At 42.4% G+C, this 16,867-nt stretch overlaps 1 protein-coding gene and 1 long non-coding RNA gene across 3 annotated transcripts; one reads left to right on the forward strand and one right to left on the reverse strand.

The window, feature by feature from the left end:
* Positions 1-511: 511 nt before the first annotated feature.
* On the forward strand, positions 512-6,127 carry LOC105947687. 2 transcript variants are annotated; one of them, XR_001171131.3, is made up of 8 exons: positions 512-667; positions 2,256-2,294; positions 3,103-3,148; positions 3,595-3,637; positions 4,085-4,120; positions 5,165-5,304; positions 5,439-5,492; positions 5,765-6,127. It is a non-coding gene; the product is annotated as an uncharacterized LOC105947687 (long non-coding RNA). The 2 variants fall into 2 exon arrangements; XR_001171129.2 differs by lacking the exon at positions 512-667 and adding an exon at positions 1,183-1,806.
* Positions 6,128-7,936: 1,809 nt separating this feature from the next.
* Positions 7,937-16,688, reverse strand: LOC100486462 (solute carrier family 40 member 1). Its single transcript, XM_018094829.2, has 2 exons — positions 14,634-16,688; positions 7,937-8,400 (listed from the first exon to the last, which is right to left on the reverse strand). The coding sequence occupies exons 1-2, from the start codon at positions 15,199-15,201 to the stop codon at positions 8,147-8,149; spliced, it is 822 nt and encodes a 273-aa protein (XP_017950318.1). The 5' UTR covers positions 15,202-16,688; the 3' UTR covers positions 7,937-8,146.
* Positions 16,689-16,867: the final 179 nt, after the last annotated feature.

Here is a 16,867-nt window from a genome sequence, read left to right on the forward strand (position 1 = left end):
AGCTTTGTCAGTATAGAATGGACTAATTCCTATCCTGTTCTGGTACCTCACCACTAGAGGCATTTAGGTCATTTCTAGGGATAGGAACTAGCTCACTGTTTTATGAATTGTCTATTTCCTATCCACTAGAGGGACGGTCCTTTCTGAGGATGGGAACTAGTCGTTTCTGTACAGAATGGACTAATTCCTATCCAGTTCTGGTACCTCACCACTAGAGGCATTAGGTCCTTTCTAGGGATAGGAACTAGCTCACTGCCACATGAACCGTCTATTTCCTATCCACTAGAGGGACGGTCCTTTCCGAGGATGGGAACTAGTCAACCCAAGGAGAACAGCTACAAGCGGAAGGAAGCAAATGTATCAGCAAGTCTGTATCTACTATTTCCGGGTATCTCTCGCCTATCCCGCTGGGGTTAGAGCGCCACCTGCTGATAATTGTGTGCTCAAGCAGCTAAACTACACACAATAATCAGCAGATGGCGCTGCAACCCCAGTACGATAGGATTACGCGGGCCATGTGCTGGGAGCGCCCCCCTCCCCCCCCCTCGTCACGTGGTGTGCAGAAAAGTTTGGGCTCGGCAGGCGAAACGTGTCACCGAGAAAACTTTCTCCAGAACTTCGATTTTTAAATGAATTGCGATATTTATCCAACGTGTAGCAAGATTTGGTTAGTATGAATGGGGAAAGCAGTAGCGCCTACATCTATATATGTATATTAGCGCTTACACCTTTAGCCTGGCTGTGTGGCCTATCTCCGGCGGCCTGACCCGTGGGGCGGTGGGGAGATAGTGTGTGAGGGACTTGGGGGGGGGCGCTGGGGAGATAGTGTGTGTGTGAGGGACTTGGGGGGGGCGCTGGGGAGATAGTGTGTGTGTGAGGGACTTGGGGGGGGCGCTGGGGAGATAGTGTGTGTGTGAGGGACTTGGGGGGGCGCTGGGGAGATAGTGTGTGTGTGTGTGAGGGACTTGGGGGGGCGCTGGGGAGATAGTGTGTGAGGGACTTGGGGGGGCGCTGGGGAGATAGTGTGTGAGGGACTTGGGGGGGCGCTGGGGAGATAGTGTGTGAGGGACTTGGGGGGGCGCTGGGGAGATAGTGTGTGAGGGACTTGGGGGGGCGGTGGGGAGATAGTGTGTGAGGGACTTGGGGGGGCGCTGGGGAGATAGTGTGTGAGGGACTTGGGGGGGCGCTGGGGAGAGTGTGAGTGTGTGTGTGTGTGAGGGACTTGGGGAGCGGTGGGTATATTGCAAGCTAAAGTGCAGTCACTATTCCGGGTATAAAGAGAGGAGTCGGTGGTGCGATACCCACGTGTGGCCTCCATGTAACTTTCCCACTGGGCATGGGGCTGCTTAGTCGCTACTTTGCCAGGGATCTGCCGGCCTCCGGCCCTGATAGCCTACACTAATGGGCAACCCGCCCGCGGTCACTAGGACCCTGTACATGTGTATGATTATAAGCTCTTGATGCCTCCCTGTGCCAGCTGCAGGGATATGGTATCTGTGTACATGCCTGTTACTCGGTTTGAGCATAGGAGATATCCAGTACAGATGAACCAGAGTTATATTGAGGAATGTAGTATGGATAATATCTGTTACTAAAGTGGGAACATATTCTGTACCAGCCTATGTAGCAGCTGAACTAATTTCTGGATATGTAGTCACAATACTGTAAAACAAAGAACTGGGGCATAATCTCTACTGTTGGATCTGGCCGAACCCTGACTCCTTTGCAAAAGTTTCAGCCAAATCCCGAATCCTGATTTGCATATGGAAATTAGACAAAGGAAGAGAAATGCGCGCTTTGCACACGGTGAGAATTTTTCCAGTTCTGTGTTTATGTGACACAATTTTAAGGATTTTGTTGTGCGTGGATTTGGCTGAATCCTGCAGAAAAAGGCCAAGCCAAATCCTGGATTCGGTGTTTCCCTAATTTCAGTTGATGGGGAATAGTCAAAGTGCTGCTGTTGACACCCATTTACAGGCAGGTCATGTCGTACCGGCGTATGCACAAGCTGCCTTCCCTCTCTGGGCTGCTTATATACACTCACCCTAAAATGACTCCTTTTTACCTACTATGACCAGATCTTTGCACCACCTTCCTCGCTACCATGGGAACACGTACCAAAGAGCAATGTAATCTGCTCACACTTATGTTCTTCCATCACCAAAAGTTATTTAATTCTGCATGAATGTCCTGTAAATACACCTGAAAGTTAGACAGCAGCATTAACTTTTATTTTTGCCTTTTATTCTCTCAAGGTATGCATATGCATTGGAGTTCTATACATCAGAAGAAAGGTAGGCTGGTTACCTTTAAATCCTTTTTACAAAACAGAAGGATTTCTGCAGTCTCTAGGGATAATGTCAGGCAAATGTGTGGCTAATGCAGCCGCACTGTTAATAACCATATTCCTGGCTTACTAAGCTCTCTGCCAGGGGTGTTATGTTATTATAGATTCAGTGCCATCCTTATTAAAATAGCACTTAACAAATTTCTCGCTCACCATTTAATACATTTGGGTGCCTTGTTCTGGACCCTTCACTTGTGGAGATGCATTTTTAAATAAACTTTAAAACTTGTACAAATATGGCCACTCACCACGCCACTCTAATGGCCCAGGTGCAGCACCCCAAACCCATAGTTAGGGTAGATTAGAGAACTACAACAGCAGACAGACACGCATATTGGGGCCCAGTAGAAGAGGTTAAACTAGAAGCCAAGAGGAGTCAGGAGGATTAATGTAAAAATAAAGCTACTATTTTAAACACTTATACTGGGCCCAAAATGTGTGTGTCTGTCTGCTGTTGTAGGTTTGCTGGTTCAGAAGATCAAACACATCCCAATGCAACCTCTGCACTCCCTTGTCTTGCTATAAATGCAGCAGGGAACCTGGGACTCCTTGTGCACCCAAGCATGCCAGGTCCTCTGTACTTCACTGTGCCCATAAAGAATTTCCCGTTTCCTTTGTTAAAAAGCAATATTCCTAAAAAACTGATTCTTCTAATTTGATGAAAATTTATCAAGATAAATAGCATAATATAGATTTTTAACAAACCACCTTGGCAATCTCCTCAGCATTCTCTTCTCATTTCTTTTTCTGTATAGAAATGTTTCAATGGACAAGAGCTGTGGCAGTGGAGGTGATAAACAGGTAAGTGAGCCATATTTTCACGTTCTTTGCAGTTGTAACAACTGTTCTAAAAAAGTCAGAGCCAGCTGCATGCAGTGACTGAGCTGCGGCATACAACTTGAAATAACCATCCGGGAATTATACCATGCATTTGGATCTGAATTTTTATTCAAGCATTTGTTTAAACTATACTTTTCTAGGACCTGCAGGTTAATAGGAGGCCAAAATGAAGAAAAGATGATTAAAGTAGCCAGTGATGAGGAATGTACTCCTGAATGTAGATAATTGTGTCTCTGATGCACTAAAGGATTTACCTGAGGCTACTTGTGGCTTATAGCCAATACTAATGTTTCTAATGGTATTCATCTATCCAAGGGAAAACAAAGATTGTCTGAGTGAGAAATCATATTTCTGTTTCTAACCAAATAGTGTGACTGAGAAATAATGGTCTTTATTCTCTAATTTAGCTCATTTCCAGCTCATCCCTGCACTACAAGACATGACAAATAGGTAAGCGGTTGCCTGAGTTCTTTGATTTGGTTTTACAAGAAAATATGCATAGCCATTGATGAGGAATGTACTCCTGAATCACTTCTGTATTTGATGTGCAAAAGGATTTACCTGAGGCTAATTAGTCCAGTAAATGTTGCTAAATGAAAGATTTGCAGTGAAATAGATTACTGAGTGTTTTACAGCTGCTAGTCTGGTATTTTGACCACAGCAGCCAAAGGCCTTACACCCACCGTCACTGTTTCCTGATAAAAAGAATGGGAAGTGCTCTTCCTATGGCCAATGCTGGTGGTGAGAGACAGGCCCCTTTTAGTAACACTCACTTCAGATGAGCAGTATTTACTGCAGAAGCATAACATTCCTAGAAAATTGTATCAAGACATGAGTTAAATATTTTTGTATATTTTGAGACTTCTCAATTTTTAATATTTTTTTTCAACTATACAGGCATATATGTATGGCATTATGGAAAATCTAAAATGCGTAAGTACTCCTTCCATAGCATACTTCCTCTTGTAAACAGAACTGTATGTAGCCTATGATGAGGACTGTACACCTGAATGTAGCTATAACATCTGCATTTGATGTATTAAAGGATTTACCTGAGGCTACTTTGTCCGTGGCTAGTAGTGTCTGTGTAGCAAAGGGCCAGTTCACATAATCTTCATCCTGTTGTGAGCGTTATTTTGGCTGCTTCTCTCGTCTGCACAGCTTTGTGTATTAGTGATGTTATTGTCTTAATCCCATTTATTGTACATTTGGTTTTATATGTGGTTTTGGCATTTGACTAATTTGATATCTTGTCCATCACACCACTGAATATACAATCTAATTCATTAATAATTTCTCTATGAAATTATTTTCCATCCAGGCAATACACAGCCTAAAAACACTTAGGGGCCTCCCTTATTGTCCTGCTGAAAGGCAACACAGCCTTATTTAAGATGTCTGTTTGTTTAGCCAATGCCAATGACTGATGTACATTTTATTTCATAAATTGGTTTCAATGGACTTGAGTCCTTGAATGTTTATTAATGGTGAAAACTACCCATACATTCTGCGGTCATGTTACCAGATACAATCCCCTTATAATATAGTGCTGTATGTCTATGTTTACATTGAAATATATGTATTATAAGAATCCTAGCTCTATCCAAATCTGTCGCTTTAATGGAAGTACTCAAACAGAATATTTATTACTTATGGAAACAGCCTCTTGGCCATTAATGTTTAATACATGAAAACCAATGCAATTACTGTGGGTGATTTCCGACACCGCACTGATTTATCTTGTAGATGTGCTACAGACATTAGCACAAACTGCAAATATATATGGGTGCTATATAAATAAGGGGCAGTAATAATTGTTTGTGGCATGGTTATTCTGCTCTCATTTGTTTTACTAGCTTATGTTACGCAGGGCATTTTGACAACTGCTAGCTGTGACAGTGGGCACTAGATGCTTTAGGTTGGTTTCAGTGGCTTATTCCAGACCTGTTATTATACATGCATAATTTGCCCATACAGGTCGACTCATAGCACTTTCACTGATGTCAGAAGGAAGCAACCCACAGTGAGCAGCTGGTGTTTGGGCCAACAGAAACAGTGAAGAAAATGTCCTGTGCCACATCATTAAAAAACAAATGTAATCCTACTGAACAAGGCATGTAAGAAAACCTTCCCATTTTACATTAATTTTTCTTATTTTAAAAACAGTGTAATATAGAGTTTAAAAAATCACCTTGCAAATCCAGTAGGTATGTGTATTATTCATTTTATTTTTAATACATTTTCTGTCTAGCCACAGAGAAGTCTTATAATGAAGAAGAGCTGTGGAGCTGGACATGAAACGCAGGTAAGAAGGCGATCTGCCTTTGTGTATATTTTAGCCTTGCAAAATAAGTGTGATGCATCGTAGCCAATGATGAGGAATGTACTCCTGAATAGAGATGTTACTTCTTTATTTGATGTCTCAAAGGATTTACCTGAGGCTACTTTGGCCAGCAAATATTACTAGAAGAATCCTGAGGAGGAAGCTTGCAGATTTGTGTTAGAGATTTTTAGATTGTATCAAAATCTTGGTTACTTACAACCTAGACTAACGGTGTTTGTTTCGCTTTCTGCTAGTGTATTTGGATGGCGCCCTCTACAGTTCAGCTGCAAGGAACACGGTCAGAAAGGGTTTTGTTCTGTAAATCTGATGTGATCAAGTTCCATCGCTTGAGCTTTTCTTTGAAAAATCTGAGATGTATAGTGTTCTGTAAATGAATAGAAGCAGAATTTTTCACAAATTAACCCACTGTGTTCCATCTCTTCACTATAACATGGAAAAGTAGAAACTTCGGCACTGGCTACTTTAGTGTCCACATCACAGATTGCCTGGGATGGGAAGGGTTAAACTGGCATAATTACACAAATGGATAGCCAAAGGTGGGCATGTGATATATTTTATAAAAATGATTCTAATAAAGTTTTACATAAATATCCTCACCTGTTCTGTTTGTATGTTTTATGTAATGCAAAACTACACAGCACATTGAGAATTTAATTCTAGACATGCAAAACATGAAAGGGAATCAAGTAACATGAGATGTCTTATACAGGCACCTCTAATTGTATCTGACTTGCTACAATGGCACTTTGCCGAAATATAATTTACTGGCATGTTTTGCAGATTTTTATCCATATACTTTTCTCCCTATTATAATTGCATGGTGCTATGGCAGTACAAGCACACTTGAATAGAGTGTATCACATGAAATGTTCCAACTGTTGCTTTAACAAATTGGCAGAGCGATATACTATTCTATAATAATGGATACAATTGTTTAATTATCTCCATTTGTCTTAACTGCTTTTCACCTTGTTGAATAAACCAATTGGAGGTTTGTAATAAATATATAGATCAAATATTATTATGTACATCTGCCCAGGGCAATAAATAAGCCATTTTTCTTCTGTAATACCTAAATCTGACTTTATGTGGAATAGATTCCATGGAACTAGCTTGCAGGCTTTTGTGTGCATAAAGGCCAGGAAGCTCTTCCAGCCAGGGCCATGTTCCTTTATTGGACTGCAAAGGAACAGACCATGTGCCAAAAGCTCAGAGCATTGTAACCTTATAACGGTAATATTCTAAAAGGTACAGTGTTTACTGCAAGTCTATCATCTATAGCAGTGATCCCCAACCAGTGGCTCGGGGGCAACATGTTGCTCCCCAACCCCTTAGATGTTGCTGTCAGTGCCCCCAAACCAGGTAGTTATTTTTGAATTCCTGACTTGGGGGCAAGTTTTGGTTGAATAAAAACAAGATTTCCTACCAAATAAAGCCCCTGTAAGCTGATTGTGTGCATAGAGGCCCCTAATAGCCAATCACAGCCCTTATTTGGCTTCTCCATGAACTTTTATGGTGCTTGTGTTGCTCTCCAAGTCTTTTTAAATTTGACTGTGGCTCACGAGTAAGAAAGGTTGGGGACCTCTGATCTATAGCAACCGTAGCAGGAAGCTTTAATTGGTCAACAGATACAGGTACAAGAAAACTTGGTCCTAACAGTAAGCCTGCTCTAGATCCATGGTTAAACTCTCAGCATAGATGTGACACTGAATAGCCTTAAGGCTGCTCTAAAGAATCTATTGAACACCTTTATATTGTCCACAAACCGGTGAGGTTGCCACCTTATAGCAGGGATAATTGTGATGCCATGGTTCAAATCATGGGATTTGGTGAGCAGGGAAGATGTGGGATAGAGGTAGATTGGTGCAAAGCTGGGGTTGAGGCTGATTGGATGCTTGGTTGGGGGTTTAATGACTAATTACAAATTTACCAGCAACTGGCCCTGGCCTTAACTTTAACTGGCTAAGCTGGTGAAATACTGGCCAGGTGGCAACCTTATAAGAAGTGAATATAAAAATGTTTCAATTATTGTACACCAAAATGTGTAAGGGTTGTTGTGTCATATTTGTATTGTGCTGTTGTCTCTATGTCAAAAATAATGTGGATTACAATCATGCAATGTCTAGAGGGTCAGCACTGACTGGAGATTCTAGGGGGCCTGGGAAACCTGTAGAGGTGCTGCATTAGGGGTGTTGTAGGTACATATAGCAAGGTGGGAATTTCGGAGTTAAATCTGCAGTCCCCCAGCACTCTAGGGATCAAAAACCCATTATTGGTGTAAACTGAAAAAATATCTACCTGCCTTGTATGGTTATCTCCACGCAGTTATTGTATTTAGGCCTGTAGCAAATGTTAAAGCAATAGAATAAAAAAATAAAACTGCTATATAACCACTTTTTGGCGATGCATGGTTTATTTTTTTCTGACCTTCATATGATCTGTATATGGTACGAGGTGGATCATGTATAAAATGATGATAATAAAGAACGTGGAACATATCGGGAGAATACAGGCTAGCATAGTGATCTTACACTACATGCTAAACATCATACTATACAACTGATACAAACAGCATTAGTGAAATGATCCAAAGACATCCAGGGACAACCATCAGTCTATTCCTTCTCCATTGCTTTGTATTTTCTGGTGTAAGAAAAATACATGGTGTGTCCGGCAATTACAAAGAGCGTAGAGATTATAACGAGAAGTCCAAACTGCTGAGGTTGTGGAGCTAAAATGACCATAATGAAATGAACAAGATCCATCAGATAATTCATTGAGCTCTGAACCCCATTTACAACACCACGTTCTGATTCAGGTATATTCTCCTGAAGAAGCTGGGTCACTGTCAGATCAAAAGACCAAAGGCCTGCAAGGGAAAAGAACAAAGAAGCCAATGGTGGATATTTCCCATGTGTTGTTTTTCTAATTTGTGCTGCACTAAAGGACAAGTAAACACTTCAGTGAGGTGTAATACATTAAAGGGGTTGTTCACCTTTACATTAACTTTTAGTATGATGTAGAGAGTGATATTCTGAAACAATTTTCAGTTGGTTTTTATTTGTTTGTTTTATTAGTTACTTAGCTTTATATTCAGCAGCTCTCCAGTTCAGAAATTCAGCAGCTATCTGGTTGTTAGAAAACAAATTACCCTTGTAACTAGGCACAGATTTAAATGAGAGTCTGGAATATGAATTGGAGAGTGTTTTAATATAGAGATAATAAAAAGTACCAATAACAATATAGATTTACAGAACATTTGTTTTTACTGAAAAGCTGAAAAAGAAAGCAAATCATTGAAAAACACTATAAAGAAAAAAATGAAAATGAATTACAAAGTTTTCTAATTAGCTATCCTATAGCATACTAAATTAAAGGTGAACCCCTTTAATGAACCTAAACATAATCTGGATTGGTAGAGATTACTCTTTCAATCTCTGATGAACATAACTCTCATCTATCACCCCATTTCACTACAGACCTTTAGTGTATGTACCTACATAGTAAAAAATATTTAGAAACCACCTAAAACCGTCCTCTGTGGGAACACTAATTGCCAAGTACCAAACTGTCTCTGATCACATCTTCATCTCAAGGATTATTTAATTGAGCATGAGTGCATCAGCAGGTACAGTGCCAAGTCTAGGCTGGATTGGTTTAAAGCAGTGATCTCCAACCAGTGGTTCATGAGCAACATGTTGCTCACTAAGCCCTTGGATGTTGCTCCCAGTGGCCTCAAATTAGGCTTGGAGGCAAATGTTGATTGCATAAAACCCACTGTAAAGCCAAACAGAGCCTTCTGTAGGCTGCCAGTCCACATATGGGCTACCAAATAGCCAATTATAGCTCTTATTTGCAGGACTGTGGAGTCGGTAGATAAATTCTCCGACTCCTCAGTTTCTGATACTTCCGACTCCTCTGTTTTTAATATGCTAATGCAGTGCTGTCCAATTGGCGGCCCACTTTAAATGGTATCAGTACTGAGATTAACTGCCCCCCTGCATGGTTCTCACCTCAGATTCAGGCTGTAATCCCTCTGTACTGTTCAAACATCTAATCCCCTGTACTGCTCACACCTTTTAATCTATGCATTGTTCACCCCCTGCATTGTTCACACCTCCTGCTCAGGCTGTAATCACCCACATTGTTCGTCTGTTCACACCTCAGACATTGTAAGTACTGCCTGGCCTATGCTGCCTGTGTATAGGCAGCATAGGGAAGGCAGAGTATGGCACATAGGCAGCATAGGGCAGGTAGGGTATGGCACAAACAGGCAGCATAGGGCAGGGAGGGTATTGAACACACAGGCAGCATAGGGCAGGGAGAGTATATGGCACACACAGGCAGCATATGGCAGGCAGAGTATGGCACACACAGGCAGCATATGGCAGGCAGAGTATGGCACACACAGGCAGCATATGGCAGGGAGAGTATGGCACACACAGGCAGGGTAGGGCAGAGTATGGCACACACAGGCAGCATATGGCAGGGAGAGTATGGCACACACAGGCAGGGTAGGGAAGAGTATGGCACACACAGGCAGCATATGGCAGGGAGAGTATGGCACACACAGGCAGGGTAGGGCAGAGTATGGCACACACAGGCAGCATATGGCAGGGAGAGTATGGCACACACAGGCAGGGTAGGGCAGAGTATGGCACACACAGGCAGCATATGACAGGCAGAGTATGGCACACACAGGCAGCATATGATAGGCAGAGTATGGCACACACAGGCAGCATATGGCAGTCAGAGTATGGCACACACAGGAAGGGCAGGCAGAGTATGGCACTCACAGGCAGAACATGGCAGGGAGAGTATGGCATAGGCACACACAGACAGGGTAGGTAGGGCAGAGTATGGTACACACAAGCAGCATATGACAGGCAGAGTATGGCACACACAGGCAGCATATGACAGGCAGAGTATGGCACACACAGGCAGCATATGGCAGGCAGAGTATGGCACACACAGGCAGGGCAGGCAGAGTATGGCACACACAGGCAGAACATGGCAGGGAGAGTATGGCATAGGCACACACAGGCAGGGTAGGGCAGAGTATGGCACATACAGTCAGCATATGGCAGGTAGAGTATGGCACACACAGGCAGGGTAGGGCAGAGTATGGCACACAGGCAGCATATGGCTGGGAGAGTATGGCACACACAGGCAGGGTAGAGCAGAGTATGGCACACACAGGCAGCATATGACAGGCAGAGTATGGCACACACAGGCAGCATATGGCAGGCAGAGTATGGCACACACAGGCAGGGCAGGCAGAGTATGGCACACACAAGCAGAACATGGCAGGGAGAGTATGGCATAGGCACACACAGGCAGGGTAGGGCAGAGTATGGCACATACAGTCAGCATATGGCAGGGAGAGTATGGCACACACAGGCAGGGTAGGGCAGAGTATGGCACACAGGCAGCATATGGCTGGGAGAGTATGGCACACACAGGCAGGGTAGAGCAGAGTATGGCACACACAGGCAGGGTAGAGCAGAGTATGGCACACACAGGCAGCATAGGGCAGGCAGAGTATGGCACACACAGGCAGCATAGGGCAGGCAGAGTATGGCACACACAGGTAGCGTAGGGCAGGCAGAGTGCTGCCTGTGTGTGCCATATACTCTTTCTACCCTATGGTGCCTGTGGGAGGTGAACCTGGCAGGGGTTTGTTCTGGGAGTTTGTTAGCAGTTGGAAATAGCCATTAAATAGTCCCTAAGGTGTGTAATTATATGCTGGGGGTTGCTGTGCTATCCACAGGGGAGGAGGAGTCATATGGATTTTAGGGTGTGTCTTAATATGACATAATATAATTTTTTCACATATGAATGATGGTTGATATCCCTGCAGTGAGGACCAAGCCTTTCGGTTTTTACTGCACTACCACCATTGTGATAAAATGAGTGTGGTTTGAAGTGGGTGTGGTTTAAAAGGGGGGGTGGTCAAAACTGGCTTCCATTAGTGGCCCTCCACCATGTATGCGCGAGAAATTCCGGCCCTCGGCACTGCAGAAGTTGGACAGCACTGTGCTAGTGTATTTTATACATCCAGGAAGGGGCAGGTGGGAAGGGGCACTTAAAACACGACTGAACTGATAATAAACTGATAGACAATTTTATCTATACTCCTACTTCTAATGATTTCCCTAGAATCCCATAGTCATGTTTAAAGTTTAAGCTAACATTACAGCTGAATTACAGCAGTTTTTCAAATGTTTTAAAGCTTCAGTCTTAAACTATGGACTATCCATTCCCTTCACGTATACAGGTATTTCTAGTTATCAGTGAGAGTTAGGCTGGGTTCCCAGTGGGCATTGTGTTCCCTGTAACAGAGGAACCCGATGCAGTGGAGCTGCCGCACCGTAACTGTGTGTTACGTCCCATTGAGTGAAGCATACAGCCAATGAAAAGCTTCATGGTCACTCAACGTGTTCGTTTATGCACTGCGTGCATTGGGCTTTATTCTTATAGCAGATAAGTAATTAATTATGACTGTTTGTGAATTGGGACATTTAAACTTGCTTTATTTTTTTTTTTTATTCCCATTTAAATTTAGTAGGAGTCGGAGTCGGTTAATTTTTTGCCGACTCCGACTCCAGGCACCCAAAATTGCCTCCGACTCCTCGACTCCGACTCCACAGCCCTGCTTATTTGCACCCCCAGGAACTTTTTCCATGTTTGTGTTGCTCCCCAACACTTTTTCCATTTGAATGTGGCTCACAGGTATAAAAGGTTTGGGATCCCTGGTTTAAAGGCTACAATCCATAGAGTAGTGGAAAGGAACTTTCTGGGGTGACGGGCATGTCAGGAAGATTCTGCCGTAAGTATAATGCATAATGCTGAAGTAGGAATGGTATGGGCCCTCTAGATGTAGTGAAAGCAAATCTTAATTCTGCAGAATATAGTGAAAATTCTGTTGTTTCTACTTTGTGACAACAGTTTGAGGCCCATTCCTGTTTTATCGCAAAGTCTTGTTGCTTGTGCAACAAGCAAGCTCTGTACAGAACTTATGGGAGCTGAAGGACTGAACTGCCCTGCACAGAACCCAGGCCTCAACCCAACCTAAGCGCCTAAGAGAGAACCTAGAATAATGGAGACTGCGAGCCAAGCCCAATCCCCAACTAGCGCTGAACCTGAGCCACAATGCCACCCCCCCTCTCCTGCTCCGCTCTTTCAACCCATTGCAGTGCAGTGCAGTGCTTTTGTGCTTCGAAAACATCAATTTGTCCCTTAAAGTTACCAAAGATGGCTTTTGGTTGCCCGGTAACTGGCTGCTCACTGCCGCCTGAGGAAAGGTTCTTACCTTACCTCATGGCAGGAGCAGCCCTATCCCCAACATCAGTGCCCAACCTCTCTAAACAATGTGCCAGGCTGTTAGCAGCATAAGGAGAAACAACATCATATTAATAACATTGGCTATGATGTTAGACAGCGTTCTAGCGTTACCAACAGTTCAGTTCATCAGCATGGCAGTAGATGGGAAGAACATTATAATTGGTAAGGCACTTATATTAAAGTAGAGTTTACCTTCCATTTATGTTCCCTTAAATAGACAGCAAGTAAAGGGCATAGTTTACTGTGAGTACAGAGCATTATTTGTGCATTTGAAATAAGGCTTAAGCTCACTTAAAATAAAACACTGACCTGTTATCATTAGTCTTGCTAGCCCCCACCCCTGGGTACCCAGAGACAGAATGGATTTTGTCTGTACTTGTTTGTATGTATGTACATCTATATGTATATGGTGCTAATTGTATATGCAGAACTGTACATTTGCTGCCCTTTTACTTTTCCATATTTTTAGGTTTAGGGTGGAGCTTGAAGCATAGGAACAGAGTTGATGGTTTTTCTACTGCATTGATATTTTACTGGGCCTCAAACAAAAAAATGGTAGAGCTGTTTTTTTAGCCAAACTTTCTTCATCTTGTTTTACACATAGAAATATCTAAGATTTGATCCCAGCTCTTTCATTAGGTCCAGACCCTCCACCATCTCTCACAATGCAATGACAACAAAGCAGCAGAGAGTACAGAAACAAAGCTGTTCCTAGGTAAGTACTGGGGGCTGATTAGGTTTATTTTTTTAGTTTCCAAGTGGGGCTAATGAAACTGAGCCACTGTTTTATTACAGTTAGAATTAATGCTTAACACATAGGAGGTTGGGACTTTCTCATTGCTTACCTTGACTGAATCATTCTCTATTGACAATAGCAGCAAAAGCAACATCTTCAAGACCAGTAGGAATGCTGGAGTAAATGCAGTCTATGTAAAATGCCTCTGCAGAGACTAGGAATGTGGCCAACCTTATGATGAAATGCAAATATGAAGAGGATGAAAGTTCTGTACACTGAGTAATGTTTGCCCTACAATTTTGCTGTCCGCTTATAAAGAAATGAATGGAAGATAACTGTACATATTGGGGCAAATGTATATAGAAGGTATAATTATGTGCCTGCGATTTAGAAATATTTCAAAATGCCACCATGCAAAGACAGTCTGTTAGTACACTGTTGGCTGTTTTGGGGGAGAAATGAGTTTTAATCATATGGTCACATTATGCATAAAAAAACCTGCATGCACATTGCCTGGATAAGGCTCCAAACCTCAACCCCCCTTCCACCAATGAGCTAAGGAACATTATGTAAAATGTGTTGCACAGTGGGTGGTGACTTGGGTGCTGAATAAAAGAGGGAATTCATTTCCTCTTCCCATTCATTGCTTCATCCATTTGGTCAGAATTCTCTTTTTAAACCTTAACATCTGCATGAAATTTCCAGGGTTATTTCAATTAAGTTTAAATATGGAAGAAGTATGGAAAGGAAAGTAATTCAAAATTGAGGGATGCACAGAACCCATCATATCCGGGTTTAGACAAATACTGAATCCTTTACAAAAGATTTTGCTGAATATCAGACTGAATCCAAACGCCTGTTGGCACATTCAAAACTGAGACATTTTGTGTTCCATAGTGACATTAAGGGTTTGGAGTTGGTTCAGTTGAAGGAATCTGAATCCTGCAAACAATAAAATTACCAGCAATTGTATTTTTATTAAACAAAATGAAGAGATGAAGGATAACTGTCAAGGTACTTACCAATTCTTGCTAGTATTACTCCTAAGAACAGCAAAATGATGGAGATATAGGAATCGGGATGGTCTCCAGTATGTATATTCTCCAGCAGAACAGTGTTGTTGGTCCAGTGTATAGAAGAGCGATCTGGGAGGATGGGTTGGTTCATATTCCTATGTGGGGGATACAAATGCACCTGGCTCTGTTCTAGCTCACCCATGTTTATAGAGGAGTTTACACCCATAAGAACAGAAAAAATGCCCAAGTCAAAGGGACTTCCAGGAGCAAAGACTGAAAATACACAAAGCATTAAGCAACAGACATGGAGGCAGCTAGAAATAATTCCTGTGACCATTAAGCCATAATGTCTCCTTAGCCTTGTAAACAGAAATGTGCCCATTAATCCTGAGATAGCTGATACTGCCATGAGAAGGCTGAGTAAGGAGCCACTGATCCCCTGAGTATAGGCATAACCTGTAGTGATACAGTCAAAGCCTAGGACTGTTGTGTACAGAAATGCCAGTCCCAAACCCGCCAAGAAAACCGACTGTCTGTAGTAGGATTTCCAGCCATCTGTGCAGATACGCAACATTCTGCGCACTTTCTGGAGGCACGCATGTATTGCTGAGGCATGATCCCTTACTGCGTCTGTATACGTTAGAGGATCGCCATGTGATTCTATTGGTAATGAATCGTATGCAATAATGAAGTCACCTATAGCTGAACAGATAGGCAGATCTCCTGCAAAGAAGCAAAGTGAATTCACTAATATCAGGGTTACAATTCAGATTTGTTAGGTTGTATATTTCAATTGTGTATTTTGTTAAATAGTGAGCAAAACATTCAAACAAAATTAGATAAATGAGATCTCCTTATTGCTATTTACTAGACCTTATGCAGAAATGTCTGGCGAATTGTCTGCTGCAAAACCCACCTTGCCCCCATTTCCACATTTGTATAACATGACAATGAATTCAAATCAATAAAATATTTTTTACCTTAATAAAAGATCAAAAATGGAAAGATGTAATTGTCCCAAAGAAAATTGGTTGTATAATTTGAATCATTCGAGAAAGTCCCCATCTTGTGGTCTTAACACAAGACCAGGTTATTTCTTTCATGGTTTCTGAGTCTGCTGCTTCCAGACTGGGTCACTCCCTCTTTGGCCTATGTTCCTTAATGCAAACATATACTATCACATTCTAAGCTGGTGTTCCCGTATATAATGCCCCCTCTTCTCCTTTACTGATAGGGTCAGACCTACATGTTGCCCTGCAATTGTCTCAATAATTTCTTTCAGATTTGTGTGCAGTTAATCAAATGTTCAGCAGAAGTGCCTGTGATTCTGTGTAAAGTAGGAAGCTAGTGTCCTTAAGTAAATCTGCCCCTTATAGAACCATATTTAAGTAATGGTATTGATATTGACTATATGTACCCATATGTGCCCTTACTTCAGTGTTTAACTGGAAATTACCTTGCACATTTAAAAGTTCCAGTTGCCTTTCTATATAATGTTCTCCAATAGGTTGCTGGGGTTTTATAGCGAGCTGAGGTACCATTTGATAAACCTTGGAGAGGAAAATAAATTCTACAAGAAGAGACACTAGGTTCCAGCCAAGAATGAAGCCACAGCCGACTACATTGGAAGCCCAGGTCATAACCTGGCCCACTGACAAAGGGGCAAAAATGTTAATAATTTGATCCATTCTTCGTACAGTTGCATTCATGCCTAGATTGTGAAGACAAGAAGGGAGCATAAAGTTATAAATATTGCTCTATTGCATTAAAAAAACCATTGTACAACGTACAAGTGTGATCTCAGGTCTATATGCAAAGAAATTATATTTTGTAGTTGTGCTAAGGTCAGATTTGGTAAGATGCTTCCAACTGTCTCCTCTAGAGGATTTTGTATTTAATGCAACTCTTCTATATATGTAACATAAGTACATTATGAGCTGACAGAAGGGGGTTGATGCCTTAAAATGTCAGTTGAATATATTAATGGCACCAGTACCGACACTCCCTATACGCAGAGTATGCACTCTGCGTAGGGCACCAACTCCCAGGGGGGCACCCAGACAGTACCATACACAGAGTGCGCACTCTGCGCAACAACATACTAAGTCTTCGCCAGCGCCTCCTTCTCTCTTATGCCGCGGCAACAGGCCCTTTTATAAGGTTGCGCCCGTGCGTATGACGTCACACGTCAGCGACGAGGCGCAACCTTATAGTAGTGCCTGTTGCTGCGGCATAAGAGA

This window comes from Xenopus tropicalis, chromosome 6, assembly GCF_000004195.4.
Source record: "Xenopus tropicalis strain Nigerian chromosome 6, UCB_Xtro_10.0, whole genome shotgun sequence".
NCBI classification, from domain to species: domain Eukaryota; kingdom Metazoa; phylum Chordata; class Amphibia; order Anura; family Pipidae; genus Xenopus; species Xenopus tropicalis.